General features: G+C 36.6%; 1 protein-coding gene across 3 annotated transcripts in view; it reads right to left on the bottom strand.

Moving 5' to 3' along the window:
• Positions 1-18,261, bottom strand: part of Stx17 (syntaxin 17) — a 47,489-nt gene that overhangs the window by 15,429 nt on the left and 13,799 nt on the right. For all 3 annotated transcript variants that reach the window (XM_090330321.1, XM_090330320.1, XM_090330319.1), the window contains one exon: positions 776-1,001. In XM_090330321.1, the coding sequence (XP_090186447.1) occupies positions 776-1,001 (226 nt within the window). The remainder of the gene's footprint in view (positions 1-775; positions 1,002-18,261) is intronic.

Here is an 18,261-nt window from a genome sequence, read left to right as displayed (position 1 = left end):
ATAACCTACATTTGGAGATAGGGTGTGGTACAGGAGGATCCTGGGAAATAAAAAAGAAAAACTGGGCAGGTACACCATCTCTAACATTTTAATTTGCAATTTATGTCTAGCACCCTTTTTCATAGTATTAAAGGTATCTTATATATGATAAAACTGGAGTAAATTAAAAGATAATAAAACAAAAAAGGAAATAATGGAAACTGCTATAACATAAAGCCATAGACCTTTGAGAATTTCATTTTAGGTGGTCAAAATTTTTTACTTTAGGGCTGTGGCTTATGGGTAGAGCGTTTGCCTAGCATGCATTTAGCCCTGGGTTCAATTCTTCTGTACTACATAAACAGAAAAAAACATAAGTGGTGCTTAGCTCAAGTGGTAGAGCACTACTTTGAACAAAAAGAAAAAAAAAAAAAAGAAGCTTCCAGTTTTCTGGTGGTTAACTGAAGATAGGTCTCATAGACGTTAGTGCCCAGTTTGGCTTTGAACCATGAGCTAGGATTACAGGCATGAGCCACCAGCGCTTGGCTTAAAATTTTCTTTTTAATACATGGGAAGATAGACACTTGAATTCATGAAGTTCAACTTCAGTAAGAAAATTCACCCTGGAAAATGTCCAGGGTGCACATTTCCTGCTCTTTTGGGGTTCAAGTATTTGGCATATTGGGCTAGGAGGTGATCCCCAGATCTACAGGTAATGTGCAATTTCTTCCTGAGGATGTGAGCTTTAATTAACTGCATTCTGTGATCATCAGTAAAAATTAGTGTAATACGCTACCACCAACAGTCAGGGATCTGGTTAACGAAGGCTGTAACAGAGCTGTTTCATCATTAAACTGCTTTTTAAGCTCTTCGACAGATTCCAAGTGGAGTTGGAGGAATTCCGCTGTTGCTGCTGATGCGTCCTCTTTAACAGGGTCAATCATTCTTTTCAGAAGCACAAGGTCATCCTTTCGGACTTTCAAACAAAGCTTCTCCATCTCTCGGATATTGGAGCGAAGTTGCTACAACAGAAAACAACAAAAATGATATGATCATTTAGTAAAAAACACTTCTTTGTAAATGGCAATGCTTACATATGGTTTACAACAAAGGATTTGGTACCATTCTTTTCTATATTCCGTGTCTAACTAGTCAAATCGAGCAGATATAGACTCCATATCCTCAATCTTTCAATTCATTTAGCAAATTTTCCTACAATAAACTATGACTACGAAAAAGAGAAGTAGTTTCACAATAATTCTGACACAGTAAACCCAGGAAAAATTCTTTTCCTACTTAACCAACTTTATACCTTCTCTTTGCCAATCTTTCTACACACTTCTCATGGCTCACACACACACGCACACACATGTACACACACATACACATTTCATAGAGACAGGTTTTCTCATTTTCATTAAAAAATGGCTAACAAAATACACAATTATCCATAATTTGTTATCCTACACATAACTTGATACTATCTCCTTCTCAATAGTTACATCATAGGCTAGTTGATTGATCACCTATTGGTTGTTCTCCAGAAATCAAGAGACATTCATGTCATTTTTAGTTCTTAGTTATTACAGACTATGAAACAAGTGGCCTTGTAAACATATCCTAATATACTACAGAAGTATATTATTAGATCTGTAGCATATACTCATACAATGCTTCTAATGACAGTAATTCCCAGAAGTAGGGCTACTCAATGGACAGCCTTCTTCTCCCCCCTCCTCCTCCTCTTCCTCTTCTAAGTCGTCGTCGTCGTCGTCGTCGTCGTCGTCTTCTTCTTCTTCTTCTTCTTCTTCTTCTTCTTCTTCTTCTTCTTCTTCTTCTTCTTCTTCTTCTTCTTCTTTTTCCTCTTCCTCTTCTTCCTCTTCATCTTCTTCCTTTCTTTTTCCCTCTGTTCATTCTTTTTTTCCCCTTCCTTTCTTCCTTCCTTCCTTCCTTCTCTCCTTCCTTCCTTTTCTCCGGAAGGAGACACAGAACTGCTATGTAGCCAAGCTAAACTCAAACTCCTTCCTCTGTCCCACAGTGAGCTGGGATCATAGGTATATGCCCTCATAATAGATATACTTGTATGATATATATTACACATATATACATATACATAATAATTATTAGTTCCCCCTCAAAAACTGTGACAATTTACATTATCATAAAACTATGAGTCCCCATTTCCTCATATCCTGCCAATGCTACATGTTATTTCATTGTTCTGTTACCCTTTACTTTCCTATGCAAGAAGTTGCTGGATGTATATCAAATGATGCTTTTCTCCTTTAATAAAAAACAATCTATTGACTTAATCACAGTTTTTCTTCTAGTGTGTTGATATAATGAATTATGCAGAGATTTTATAGTCACTTTCACATTTCTGAAATAAACCCTTCCCAAGAATATATATAATTTCGAACACACTGCTAATTTCCATTTGCTAGTATTTGCAGTGTTAGCACTCATGAGCACCTGTGCCTGCACTTGTGCACACAGTATGTATGTCTACTCTGTCTTTAACCAGAGTTAACACACTTCACTAGATTAAAGGCGGTGTTACCTTAATAAAATAAACATGAATTTTCCTTCCTTTTTAAATGATCTGTATATGTGAACAACAAACAAAATCCACAACTATTCTTTGAAGACTAAATAGAATTAAATTTTCAAATGTGATCTGAATATAAAACTTTAATATAGATTTCTATTTATATAACATTTTAGATTATTTTCCCCTATCATGCTTTCACAAGTAACATAAGTCTTATATATCCATATATAGCCCTAAATATAACATATAATTGTAATAACATTCTGGCTAAACAATTCTGCTTCTCTTCTAACATGACCCTCCCTATGGTTTCTTCAACTTTATGTCCATGCTTTTACCATTCCAATATGAGCTAAGAAAAACTCAGAATAAATGTAGATTCCAGCTGGGAGCCAGTGGCTTATGCCTGTAATCCTAGCTACCCAGAAGGCTGAGATCTGAAGATTATAGTTCAAAGTCAGCCTAGGCTGAAAAGTTACCCTGAGACTTAGCCACTAGAAATTCAGAAGTCGCACTATGGCTCAAAGTGGTAGAGCACGATCCTTGAGCAAAAAGAGCTGAGGAACAGTGCGTAGGCCCAGCTATAACAAAGTCTCTATGGAGATATTTCAGGCAATTACACCTGGAGAAACATTAGAGACAAATACAGATAGATCAAATGACATATTGTCTTTTAAATAATATATATAGCTCTATGTCCCCACTCAAATAATCATATTCAGACAAGATTTGTCTTACTATGGACTATGAGACAAATTCTAGGGAAAGAAAGGCCATATCCACTGAAATGTAAAATCTGATTATAATAACAAAAAAATAGCTAATTTTTTATGCCAATCCTGGGACTTAAACTCGGGGCCTGGGCTCTATCACTGAGCCTCTCTATGCTCAACGCCAGTGCTCTACCACTTATGTCACAGTGCCACTTCTGACTTTTTGTAAGTAGTTTATGGAGATAGGAGTTTCACAGACTTTCCTGTCTGGGCAGGCTTCAAACTGCAATCCTCAGTTTCAGACTCTTGAATAGCTAGGATTACAGGTGTGAGCCACCAGCACACAGCCAATAGCTTAATTTCTATTACCAATTATTTTAAGTTATATATTTAGCTAATGCTTCACTATTTGTGTCTTATTTTAATTTTACAATATATCTTTGAAACACTAGATATTACTATTACTTTCATTTTATAGAAGAGAAAATTAAAGAAAGTAAAAAACAAAAACAAACAAAAAAAGAAAACCAAGTGCTATCACTATTTTATTAGTAAAAGATATAACCAAGAATCAAATCCAGGCCACAGACTTTGTATTAGTAATAAGTTTATAACACTATCAAACAACATAACAAAAAAGCAAACAACCAATGAAAGCCATACTGAAAAAAGTCACATAATTTAATATAATTTCGTATTTTAAGTGTTTCCTTCAAAAATACAAAAGGAAACAAAATTAATTTTCGTGATATATTTTCTTTACTCCAGTGTATCAGAAATATTATTAGTTCAAGGGCTGGGAGTTTGGCCTAGTGATAAGAGTAATGCTTACCTAGCATGCATGAAGACCCGGTTTCAATTCCTTGGTACCACATACATAGAATAAGCTGGGAATGGTGTTGTGGCTCAAGGGGTAGAGCTCTAGCCTTGAAAAGGCCCAAGAACAGTACTCAGGCCCTGAGTTTAAGCCCCAGGACTGGCAAAAAACAAAGCAAAACAAAACAAAAAATACTAGTTCAACATGTAATAGCTATTAAAAAATCCTTAAATATTATATTTGCAATAGGTTTTAGAAATTGGATATATATGGGGCCAGAGTTTGGCACAGTGGTACAGTGCTTGCCTAGCATGCATGAAGAACCAGATCCTATTCCTCGGTACCACATACACAGAAAAAAGCTAGAAGTGGTACTGTGCCTCAAGTGGAAGAGCTCTAGCCTTGAGAAAACCCAAGGACAGTGCTCAGGCTTCTATCTCAAGGCCCAGGACTGGCAAAAAAAAAAAAAATATATATATATATATATATGCATGTTTCAATTCAAATTAGCCACATTTTAGTGCTTAACTGTAGTAGCAACCAGACGATACCACAGTAGCACTCTACGGCTCACCTACAGCAATTCTATAGACAACAATAGCAAAGCTACAGGATCTTTCCCAAATCACAGAGAATGAACAGGATGACAAAATTGTATGTGAGAAAAAGAAAGTGTTTCTGTTTTTGGAAATAATTTACTTAGTGACTTAAATTAATGAATACTTAAACTTATAAGTAAAAATATAAATCACAAAACCAACTAAAAGAAAAAAATATGCAAAAACATCAAGAAGCAAACAAGGTAGTAGGTAATTTTAAAGACAAGAACTGGAAAAACGGAACCATAACTCATGCCCACATTTGTATCCTAGAGTGCAAACTCACAAAACATGGAGTAAATATTCAATATTAAGGTATATTAAAATAATAGATAGCCAGGAGTAGTGGCTCACGCCTGTAATTCCTAGCTAATCAGGAGACTGAGATCTGATGATTGTGGTTCAAAGCAGCACAGGCAGAAAGTCTGTGAGGTTCATCTTCAGAGCATTCAGGCCCAGAGTTCAAGCCCCATGACTGGCCAAGAATAAATAAATAAACAAAGTAAAAAATACAAAAGAGAAGGTAAGAGACATAGAATGTTTTATTAGAGATTGGTACATATATATTTATTTAGAATCCTTGAAAAGGACAGAAAACAAATTTGAAAAAAAATGGCTGAGAATTTTCCAAAAAATAAGGACATCAATCTGCAGATTAAAGAATGCCAACAAACCTCAAGAATAGTTTTTTTTTAAGTCCAGTTAAAATAAAGAAAAGATGAGGCAAAATGAACTAGACACAACAGTTTCTTGTAAAGAAAAGACGATAACACAGACTCTCAGTTGCAATAATGAGAGCCTGCCTGAGGATAAAAGAATCGTATGTTCAAAGTACAGAAAGTTACTGTCAACTTAAAATTCTAATCCAACAAGACTAAAGGTAAAACAATACATGGTACACATAAGCTTTACCTTACTAAGTCAAAGATATATGTTATAATGTCTAGGAAAGGGATCAATAAAAATATGTGAGTCAAAAATGAAAGCTTTAAGTCTTGTCTATTATGACTAATCACATTAACTATACATGTAATAATATTCCATTTATAAAGTAATGCCTTTCAGAGTAAAACAAAAAAATGATGCGGAAGAATGCTGAGAAGGGTGGCATTGATCAAGGTACAATGAAATCATAATCTGGCTTGTTAAATTGAAAGACTTTTGTATAACTACTAAAATAAAAAGGGTAATTTTTTTTTAATGAGGTTTATTTAGGCCGGGAGTTTGGCCTAGTAATAAGAGTGCTTGTCTAGCATGCATAAAGACCTGGTTCGATTCCTTGGTACCACATACATAGAAAAAAGCTGGAAGTAGAGCTGAGGCTCAAGTGGTAGAGCTCTAGCCTTGAGAAAACCCAAGGATAGTGCTCAGGCCCTGAGTTCAGGGCTGGAAAATTAAAAAAAAAAAACAGGAGGTATATTTAAAACAAGCACTAAGATATCTTTAACTACTATAGAATAGGGGAGAAATGGGATTATTATTTTACATGCAAGGTCATTAAAGGTGAGAAGTATGATACTGTCCTTGAATTTACAGTTTTGCTAATTTTCTATTAATTTTGGGATTAGTCTTTAACTCAAAATCTTATTACCTTAAATTACCTTAAATGAAACATATCATTTAAAACCTCTTAAAATGCATAAGTGTTTTTTAAAACCTCTTTAAGAAATGTTCTCTTAACTGCTTTGAGAGGAAAACTTAGAAAAGAGCCTTGGCAATTAAGAAAAGTGACTTGCTTTAAAATTCTGACATAAGCACCAAGTATGGGCCATACACATAGTGTTTATATTATGTACATGACAGATAGGCTACATTTTCTAGTAAAATGTAGTACAAATTAAAACCTTCTGAATTACAAAATGCTTCATAGAAATAAATCATTGTAAGAATATCTTCTAAGCACCAAATGGTTCAAAGTAAAAGAATGAAAAAGATAAGCCACATAAATCACAACACTTCTCTACAAAGAAAACTTACTATAGAAACAGTATTACATAAAATAGACTTTAGGGGTCGGGAGCGTAGTCTAGTGGTAAATTCTCACCTAGCATGCATGAAGCCCTGGGTTCGATTCCTCGATAACACATACTCAGAAAAAGCCAGAAGTGGAGCTGTGGCTTACTTAAGTGGTAGAGTTGCTAGCCTTGAGCAAAAAGTGTCCAAGGACAGTGCCAAGGCCCTGAGTTCAAGCCCCATGACTGGTCAAAAAAAACAAAACACCAAAATACAAAAACAAAAAACAAAACAAAGAAAATAGATTTTAAAGTCAAAACATTACTAGAAAAGTCAATTTATAATAATAATATCCTCATCAGGAATATATGATACTAAAGATGATCATACAGAATAACAGAGCCACTATAAGCATATATTAATTTATATAAGTACACAAAATATGTAAATATATTTATAATATAACTGTTGGCAAAAATACAAAGAAAAATATTAAGCCCATAATTAAAATCAAAGAGTTTATTTAGCACCTTTCAGTAATGAGTACCACAAATAGATGTATTCATTATCAGATCTATGTAACTTGTAACCCGTCTGTACAACACCATCACAATAAAAAGTAAAACACCAAAAAATATATACTGGAAATAAAAAATGTTTGTAACTGAATGAAAAGTAAGGCATATTAAAACTTGTAGCCAGCCACAACAGTAGTTAGAAATGCCTCTAACTGCCATGTGAGGTGGCTGATGCCTGTAATCCTAGCTTCTCAGGAAGCTGAGATCTGAAGATCACAGTTCAAAGCCCAGCACTAAAGTCCATGAGAGTCTTATCTCCAATAAATTACCAGAAAACCGGAAGTGGCGCTGTAGCTCAAAGGGTACTGTCTTGAGCTGAAGAGCTCAGGGACAGCACCAGGGCCAGAGTTCAAGTGGCACAGCCAACACACACACACACACACACACACACACACACACACACACACACACACACACAATATCTCTAACTGCACAAACATTGGAAAAGAAAGGCTAGGAATTAGTAAAGTGAGTATCTCAAGAAACTAGAAAAGGGCCAGAAGTATAGCCTAGTGGTAGAGTGCTTGCCTAGCATACTTGAAGCCCTGAGTTCAGTTCCTCAGTACCCCATACACAGAAAGCCGGAAGTGACACTGTGGTTCAAGTCATAGAGCACTAGCCTTGAGCAAAAGAAAAGAAGCTCAGGAATAGTGCCCGGGCGCTGAGTTCAAGCCCCAGGACTGACAAAAGTAAAAAGAAAAAAAAAGAAAGAAAAAAACTAGAAAATATTGGCTGGGTATTGATATTGCACTATACTTCCAGTTAGAAGGCTAAGATTGAATTGGGGTTCAAGGCCAATTAGGCAGAAAAGTTCTCAAGATTCTCTTCTCAATGAAAAGCTGGATACAGAGGTGTGCACCTGTTACCTTTGCTACACAGGAAGCTTAACATATGTGGGATGTACTTAAGTGCATGTCGAGGTAGTTAAGCAAGAAACTTATCTTAAAAATAACTAGAGGGGGTGGGAGGAGGGAAATGGAGACAAAAACATAAGAAGGGGTATCAATGTGAAGTAATGCACCTTCCACCTGGCGAATATAACGTTACCCTTCTATTAATTACAATTTAAAAAAGAATATTAAAAAAAAACTAGCAAGGCCAGGCATGGTGGCTCATGCCTGTAATCCTAGCTACTCAGGAGGCTGAGATCTGAGGATCAAGGTTCAAAGTCAGCCTGGGCACAAAAGAACCCTGAGACTCTTATCTCTAATTAACCTCTATAAAATAGGAAGTGGGGCTTGGCTCAAGAGTAGGGTGGTAGCCTTGAGCTGAAGAGCTCAGAGACAGCACCCAGGCCCAGGGGTAGGGTGGTAGCCTTGAGCAGAAATGCTCAGAGACAGGCCCAGGCCAGTTCAAGACCCATGACTCACAAAAAATAAAGTAAGATAAAACAACTAGCAAGGGCCAGGAGTTTGGCCTAGTGGTAGAGTGCTTGCCTAGCATACAGTAAGACCGGGTTCAATTCCTCAGTACCATATACACAGAAAAAAAGCCAGAAGTGGTTCTGTGGCTCAAGTGGTAGACCTCTAGCCTTGAGGGAAAAAAGCCCAAGGACAGTGCTCAGGGCCTGAGTTCAAGGCCCAGGACTGACAAAAAAATAATAACTAGCAAAATTCAGAGCTGTGGAGGCATAGCTCAGCAGTAAGAGCACCTGCCTCAGAAGTACAAGGCCCTGAGTTCCAATCCCAGTACTAACCAACAAAAAAGGGATTATGAGCTATTATAAAAACCAACTATAATTCTTAACAAGATCATAGTAGGCATTAGCACAGGAAACCTTTCATTAGTTGAAGTTGTGAGTTCTTGAGAGTTAATTCTAACACAAAAACATAAAACAGTGAGGAAGTGATTCTCCTGGGAAAGAACCATGTCATTTAGCGTAATAATTAATTAGCAAGAGGAATGCTGGGATTAGTAATTCTGTGAAGAAGCCAATTTTCATTTATTTATTTGGCCAGTTCTAGGGCTTGAACTCGGGGCTTAAGCACTGTCTCTGGGCTTTCTCAAGGCTAGAGCTCTACCACCTGAGCCACAGCACCACTTCTAGCTTTTTCTATGTATGTAGTACCGAGGAATGGAACTTAGGTCTTTCATGCATGCTAGGCAAGCACTCTACCACTAGGCCATTCTCCTGGTTCCAGGAAGCCAATTTTATCAAGTTTAAAGAATAAACATTGTATGATGCCATAACAAAAGTTGTATTATATGGGATTTGTTGTTGCTGTTGTTGACTGTGGGAGCCTCTTTGTGCTCAACTCTTGTGCTCTACCACTTGAGCTGGAACACCACTTCCAGTTTTTGAGTGGTTAATTGGACTCTCATGGGGACTTTTCTTCCTGGGCAGGCTTCAAACCCATCAGATCTCAGCCTCCTGAGCCACCGGCACCAGGCTTTGTTTTCTTAATGATGGGATTTTTGTTGTTGTTAGTGGTGGTCGTGGGACTTGAACTCTGGGCTTGGGTTCTATCCCTGAGCTCTTTAGTTCAAGGCTATCGTTCTACCACTTAAGCTCCACTTCTGGTATTCTGGTGGCTAATTGACTGGGCTAGCTTTGAACCGTGATCTCCAGATCTCAGCCTCCTGAGTAGCTAGGATTATAGGCTAGGATCACAGGACTGAGCTACCAGCACCTGGCAATAATGGGATTTTAAACAGTTTCAGCTACTAAACTATGGCTTTCTGACAGTATAAAAACAAATTAAAGCCTGGGAGTTTGGCCTAGTGGTAAGAGTGCTTGCCTAGTATGTATGAAGACCTGGGTTCAATTCACCACATGTATAGAAAAGCTGGAAATGGTGCTATGGCTCCAGTGGTAGAGCTCTAGCCTTGAGAAAGCCCAAGAATAGTGTTCAGGCCCTGAGTTCAAGGTCCAGTACTGGAAAAAAAAACCTCAATAGAAAGAAAAAAATGGCACTGGAGGAATCTAATATGGTAGTGTAAAGTATGCTATAGGAAATTGAGAATGTGTTTTAGAACTTGTCCAAAAAAGAAGGATTGGATGAAAAGAAAGGTATGTGAACACAAAAGAGTAGTGTGAAACAAAGAAAAAAATCATGGAAGTAAAGATACCAGAATGAGCGGAGGCTGGTGGAAATGTTAAGAACAATAAAAAGGATTTAAAAAATACATGTAGAGCAAGAACAAAAAAAAGGTTTGGCCTACTGCTGGGGCAGATGGTATAATGTTAACAGATGATGCCGAGAAAGTTGAACTGCTTAACTCCTATTTTGCTTTTGATTTCCTATTAAGGAGAAACTCAAAATGAAAATGGGGTATGAAACAAAACATGCTCAAAGGAAACTTGAAATGTATTTTACTATAAAGAATTTAGATAGGGTTCATGAAGAAAGATTAGAATTGTCTTTGACAAGTAATCTTGTGAAAACAGACATAGTAAATAGAAAAAATAGACTGGGAAAAGGAAGCCCTTCTCAGTACTGTATCTCATCTATTTTAGAAAATATCTTTTCCACATTTCAATATCACTGATACTACTATATGTCTTACAGAAGATGGTAAAAAAAAACAAAGCAAAACAAACAAACAAAAAAAACAAACATGGTTCCATAGTTAGCTATAGCTCCTTTTTCTTTCTTAAAGATATAAAAATAATGGTATGCCTTACAATTGATAGTGCTTTAAATTTTATTTCTATAATAAGATTTCATAGAACCTATGACAATTGCAGAATAAGTCCAGGGTAAAAAATCTTGAAAAATGGGCTTCTAAAGATTGTAAAGGAAGTCCTTTTCACCCTCAAGAAGACCTAGTTTCAGTCTTTTGAAAGTGTATTTTTTCCTAATAAACTTTCCTAGCACTTTCACTATGAAAAAATTAATAAATAAGATTTGAAAGGAACTACATTTTTCTGAAGTTCATGATAATCTAAAAATGTAAACTTACATTTAGCAACACTTATTTTAGAATTTACACTTTTATTTTTACTTCTTTTCCTAGCCTTATTTTCCTAATTTTTTCTTCTTTTCTTTGAACTTCTGTCTCTGATGCTACTACTATTCTTCACTCTTTTCCTCATCACTGCTCTTTGTCACCAATACTCCCTTTTATTGTTTAATTTAATCCATTATTTTTGTGTGCCAGAACTGGGGTCTGAACTCAGATCCTGAGTTCCGTTAGCTTCTTCCACTCAAGGCTGGTGTTCTATCCACTTCTGGCTTTTCTTTCTTTTTCTTTTCTTTTCTTTTTTTGCCAATCCTGGGGCTTGAACTCAGGGCCTGAGCATTATCCTTGGACTTTCCCAAGGCTAGAGCCACACTGCCACTTCTGGCTTTTTCTATGTATGTGGTATGATGAATTAAACCCGAGTCTTCATGCATGCTAGGGAAGCATCTACCACTAGGCCAAACTCCCGGCCCTGGCTTTTTTTTGTTTGATTTTTGCTCAAGGCTACAGGTCTACCACTTGAGCCTCAGTACCACTTCTGCCTTTTTGTTTTTTTCCCTATGTATGTGATGCTGAGGAATCAAACCTGAGTCTTCGTGCATGCTAAGCAAGTACTCTACCACTAGGTCAAATGCCTAGTCCAGGTTTTTTTATTTTTTTTTTTGCCAGTCCTGGGCTTGAGCTCAGGGCCTGAGCACTGTCCTTGGACTTTCTCAAGGCTAGAGCTTTACCACTTGAGCCTCAGCACCACTTCCGGCTTTTTTCTATGTATGTGGTACCGAGGAATCGAACCCGGGTCTTCATGCATGCTAGGCAAGCACTTTAACCACTAGGCCAAACTCCCAGCCCCTCCAGGTTTTTTTAAAAGGTGTCTTAAAAAAAAAAATACAGGCCGGGAGTTTGGCCTAGTGGTGGAGTGCTTGCCTAGCATGCACGAAGACCCGAGTTCGATTCTTGGTACCACATACATAGAAAAAAAAAAAAGCTGGAAGTGGTGCTGAGGCTCAAGTGGTAGAGCTCTAGCCTTGAGAAAGTCCAAGGACAGTGCTCAGGCCCTGAGCTCAAGCCCAGGACTGGCAAAAAAAAAAAATACACCTTTTTTATGCTATAGAGGTGATGTACAGCATACAGTTGCATAAGTCAGATAATATATACATTTCTTTTTCTTCTACAGCCTCACCCGTAGCCTTCTCTGCCCTTTTCTATATCTTTCAAACTTATTTATTGTTATTGTAAAGGTGATGTACAGAGGGACATAAATCAGCATACATTTCTTTTCTTTTTCTTTCTTTCCTTTTATTATTTTTTTTTTTTGCCAGTCCTGGGGATTGAACTCAGGGCCTGGGCTTTCCTTGGGCTTTCTCAAGGCTAGCACTCTACTACTTGAGCCACAGCACCACTTTCAGCTTTTTCTGTGTATGTGGTAACAAGGAATCAAACCCAGGGCTTTATATATGCTAGGCGAGCACTCTAACTGTTAGGCCATGCTCCTGGCCCTAGAGTACATTTCTTTTTGAACAATGTCACCCCTTACCTCTCTCTCCCAGCTTTCTCCTCCCATACCTACCCACAAGATATATATTTCATTTGCAGCATACTGTATAGTATTTATTAATTTATATGACCAGATGCACATAGGTATTGGGCCTTTATGTTCTTCTCCTAAGAATATTCTCCTTAGATCTTATTGTATGTGATGTCTAGAAATCTGTACAATTTATCATGTCCCAGTGTATTTTTTTAATATACAGTGTATTTGTTTGTTTTCTCATCAGATCATATAAATCTTTTATCTTTCATTTCTGGCTTTTTGTCAATTAACTGAAGATAAGTCATAAACTTTCTTGCCTGAACTGGCTTCAAACCTTGATCCTCAGATCTCAACCTCCTGAATAGCTAGGATTACAGGCATGAGCCACCCACACCTGGCTAACTACACAAATACATTTTTGTAAATTAAAAGTGGACAGCTCAAGTGTTCTGTATTTTGCTTGGTAAAAACACAAAAGTCACATTTCACTTCTACAAATTTCAAGGCTGATTTTATTTATCTGTGCTACTTATGGAACTAGATAGTCTCTCTCCAGCATCTTTGTAAATGTGATTCTGAAATCTACTGAGTTGGGATCTAATATATCAGAAATCTGTTTTCAACATAGTCCACACCATCACTACTTTGAAGACAAAGCAAGGATAGCCACATTTCTATGAAAGCCTGGTTAATGTTCTTCAGTGAATTACAGAAGCAATAATACCTATTTTTTTCTTTTTTCTTTTTTTTTTTTTTTTGTTGATTGTGGGGCCTGGGTGCTGTCCTTGAATTCTTCAGCTCAAGGCTATTGTTCTACTACTTGAGCCATAGCCCACTTCCGGATTTCTAGTGGTTAATTGGAGGTAAGAGTCTCACGACTTTAGTGTCCTTTAGTGCCAGGGCTGACTTTGAACCTGATTCTCAGATCTCAACCTCCTGAGTTGCTAGGATTACAGGTGTGAACCACTGGTGCCCAGCTTAATACATTTTTTTTTTTTGATGGGTGTGGAGTTTGAACTCGCCTGGGTGCTGTCACTGAGCTCTTCAGCTCAAGGTTACCCACCCCCCGCCCCACCCCTGGGCCTGGGCGTTGTCCTTGAGCTCTTCAGCTCAAGGCTACCACCAACCTACCCTCGAGCCAAGCCCCACTTTCCATTTTCTAGAGGTTAATTAAAGATAAGTCTGGTTATTTTGTGCCCGGGCTGTGCCCAGCTTAATTCTTAATTATTTTGCTTAGTTTCAAATTTTAATCACACAAAAAAAATTTCTTTATGCAACACTTTCTTCTTCCAGTGAATTGTCAAGCCTATTTTACTTGTAGTTCTAAAACAATAATAGATGGGTTTCTGCATCTGCATAATTCTTAAGACTCAGTTCTTAAAGGAAAGGGTTGTATGTGGAAAAGGTCCTGGAGAGCTGCAGGGAGATTTTTGATCTATTTAGAACTCATTAAACATCTGTAGATAGCTAGCTGTGAACAACAAAGTCAACTAAGAACAAGAGTCCCTGAATTCAAGCCAAAACAAAACAAACAACAAAGAAAAACATATACCCACACCCCCCACACACAACAAAAATAAACAAACTACTATACCTTTCAAAATAGATATGAGAATTTTGAGTGTTATCACAAGAAAACATATTTGAAGTAATAGAAATGCTAGTCTTATTTGGCATTATATAATGTACATATGTATCAAAATAGCACACTGTGTCTCACAAAAATTATAGTTATGTTACCCGGCACAGTGGCTCACATCTGTAATCCTAGCTACTCAGGAGGCTGAGATCTGAGGATTAAGGTTCAAAGCCAGCAGTGAGACTCTTATCTCCAATTAATCTCTAGAAAACAGGAAGTGGGGCTTGGCTCAAGAATATAGCAGTAGCCCAGCTGAAGAGCTCAGGGACAGTGCCCGGGCCAAGTTCAAGCCCCATGACCAACCAAAAAAGAAAAAAAAGTACAGTTATATGTCCATTAAAGTATTTACCTTCAAAATAAAATCCCTACATTCTCTGTATTTGTTACTCTCCAAATACAAGACCTATGAGAATGGATTTTGTTGTTGGTGGTGGTGGTCCTGGGGCTTGAACTCTAGGCCTGGGCACTGTCTCTAAGTTTTTCAGCAAAAAGCTAGCACTCTATCACTTGAGCTACAGTGCCACTTTCGATTTTCTGGTGGTTAATTGCAGATAAAAGTCTCATGGACTTTCATGTCCAGGCTGGCTTTGAACCATGATCCTCAGATTTCAGCCTCCTAAGCAGCTAGGAGGAGTTCAGGTGTAAGCCACTGGTGCCTGGCTAAAAATTTACTTTTCAACATAGCTATATTTCTACTGTCTTGTAAATAACAAATATATCTGTTTCTGTTATAATAATATGGCCACAAAGGCACATATGCCAAATTCTGAATATTTTCTAAAGTATCCACAAGTTAGATCCAACAGCTCTACAATCAGTGAATGAAAATTTTAAAAGAAAAGTACATAAACTCAGTGTTAATAAGTTTTGCAGTAAATAAACTGTAAATTGTGGTAAAATTTTCAGAAAAAAAGAAAAATTATCTCGTAATTTAATGACTCTTTTGTATATATCCTCAAAGTCTTGCCTAAAAATTTAAAAAATACATTCAAATTCAAATATGTACTTACATAAAGCAATGATAATTATGAAAAGTAATTATTCTAAGTTAATTAAAAATTCTAAAAATGGCTAATTATGTATTTAATGATTAAAAGATGAGTGGCTATGCATATCTTGGCCTTGGTTAAATATTGTCTTAAGATTCCTAATGTGTTTTTACAACAAGTAATTTTGAAAGCAAACTGTGTACAGCAGAAAATGGTTGGTATTATAATAATTAATTTGATCTGATTTCTTTTCAAAGACAGAGCACAGTCCATTTGTAAATACAGTAAAGAATAAACTCATTTTAGATGTCATATAATTTGTTATTAAGGGCTCCAGAGTCATAATTATTTAATTAAAATAAAACTAGATTGTTCTTATTTGTATTATCTACTACTCTAAGGTATAATGACTCCACACTTCTCTCTGGGTGTCTCTGTTTCTCATTCTGTCTCTCTCTCTCCCCAAGATTGCAAGCTAAGAAGAGATTACTCAAATAAATAAAAATTTTGTTTATCTTTCTGTTGATCTTAGGGTAATTCCTTGAACAACACACACACACACACACACACACACACTCACACATGCGCGCACATACAAGAACCATAAGACTGACAGTAAGATTGTACTTAAATTAAGAAAAAATATTTTTCTCAAAAAGACCATTTCCAAAATGAAAATATAGTTCTTACATAAATTTAATAATAACAAATTTGGAAAATCTATAACTTTATGAAATTATTTCTCCAAAAATAGCTTTTACATAAACTAGCAAGGAACAAGCCTATATACAATTTAAAGGCAACATGAATAAAATTAAGCAAATACCTATATCAAACAATGGTTTTGATCTCATCAATTTAATAACACACATAAATCTTTTATGCCAGATAGAGATCAATAATGTAAATAAATACCTTTTAAAATAAGTAATCAAATAATTTGATTACAGCTAATATCTCAAACAAATGATTTTTAATGATATATTAAGCAGTTAAAATGGTAAAAATGTTATGAACATTAACATGCTTAATACCACTCAATAACTACTGAATCTTAATTGGTTCCAATTCTGTGGAATATGACAGACATAGTCCTGCTTTTTAGGCCTATAATTGAATTGTATGCAGTATATCCATCGAGAGATAAATAATATTTTCTTCTAAATCAATTTCAAATCAATCTTTCAAGGTAAATCTCAAATCAATCTTTTCCCTTCTCTAAGATACTAATTTCTTCCTGAACTGGTAACCTTTTCCAATGGTTACCTGTGCTCACTATATTGCAGATACATGAACGTTAAAGGGACTTTAGACAAAATAACTCTACATTCAGAAACATTAGGTACAGGGCTGAGGAAACGGATTTGTGAAAGCTGTTTGGAACTTAAAAGCCCAACAGTCTTTCATCTAGACTTCCTCTATAGCTCTAAAAGATGCCCTAGAGAGAGAATGAGGATACATTCTCAATCAGAGAAACCATCAGATAGTGATTTTCAGGGGTTCTGCCAAGTTAGAAACCAGCTTGTAGAAGCACCTTTAAGTGACAAGCACCAGGTAACGAGCAATCTGCTTTTGAGTAGCTCAGGAAAATAAAGAAGCAATTGCGTTTATGGACAGAATAGTATAAAAAAGGAAAAGAGATCATTAAAGAGTGTAACAGCATAAAGAAAAAATGTAGTAGGAAAAGTTGATGATAAAGCTAAGAAATCTCTCAGAAAATAGAAGATAAAATTAGACATGAAATCCAAAAGTTCCAGCATTCAGTAGAACATGGATTGGCAAAGTTTTACTGAAAATACAGACAACAGCTTTGGCTCTGCCAGCCATATAGTCTCTGCAGTAACTATTCAACTCTGCCTTCTAGTGAAAGCAGCCAAAAATATGTGTAAACAAAGAGAAGCCAAATATGGCCACAGTCTGCTGGCCCTTACAAGAAAGTATCTTTTGAAAATTGAAACAGTAAAGAGAGAAAATTCAGGAGAATGAACTATTAAAACAAATGAACAACAAAAACCTTAAATTTCCAACAACTAATGAACAAAAAAACTCAGGTTTTAGATCAAATAGTTTAACACAAGCACATTTCAGAATACCAGAAATAAACAGATCATGAAAGTTCTGAAAGGTATGAGGGGAAGGCTAGAAATCAGATGATTCTAGCTTTTTAAAACACAAAAGCTGGATAGTCTTCACTACTGAAAAGAATTCCAAATAGAATTCTACACTTAGTGGATTTATCACTTGGGTAGGAGGGGATAATGAAGATATTTTTAGGTAGACAATTACTAAAATGTTTATCTCCCTTCTAGGTCCTGAAGTAGTATTCCAACTAAACCATGAGCAAATAAAAAAGGAGGAACACAGGGACGAACACAGAAGAACATTCAGAGAAGTATCACAGCAGTAGCTGTGGGGGTATAGTAGACCTAGGGAATGAGTCCACACTGGAACTGAGTGAAGAGGGAAATGGGATGGAATTTTTGAAATATAAAATGGAGCTGATATACCTGAACACATGCAAAATATTACTCACCGTATGCAACAGAGGTACAGAACATTGAACAAACTCACAGAAATGCAAGCAATTTAAAAATGAAGTAACTAGTCACTTAGAAAAACTATACTTATTTCACTGTTTGGCTTACAATAAAACAATATTTTCATAATCAAAATAATGAGACATTAAGTCCTAATTTAACCAAAGATTTATATTTGTGCACACGTTGCACACACACATTCTACAGGGGAAAGGAGAGCAAAGTAGAAAGCTAGAGCTCCTGTGCTGGGTGCTGGTGGCTCACGCCAGTTATCCTACCTACTCAGGAGGCTGAGATCTGAGGATTGTGGTTTGAAGGCAGCCCCCAGCCCGGACACTAAAGACTGTGAGACTCTTGGACACTAAAGACTGTGAGACTCTTATCTCACAGTAATGGTAATGGCATTGAGCCCATGGATAATGCCCAGGCCCTGGTGTAGGGCAGTAGCCTTGGGCTGAAGAGCTCAGGGGCA

This window comes from Megascapheus bottae, chromosome 3 (assembly GCF_031878675.1).
Source record: "Megascapheus bottae isolate mThoBot1 chromosome 3, mThoBot2.hap1, whole genome shotgun sequence".
NCBI classification, from domain to species: Eukaryota; Metazoa; Chordata; class Mammalia; order Rodentia; family Geomyidae; genus Megascapheus; species Megascapheus bottae.
This window is presented reverse-complemented; position numbering and strand designations above follow the sequence as displayed.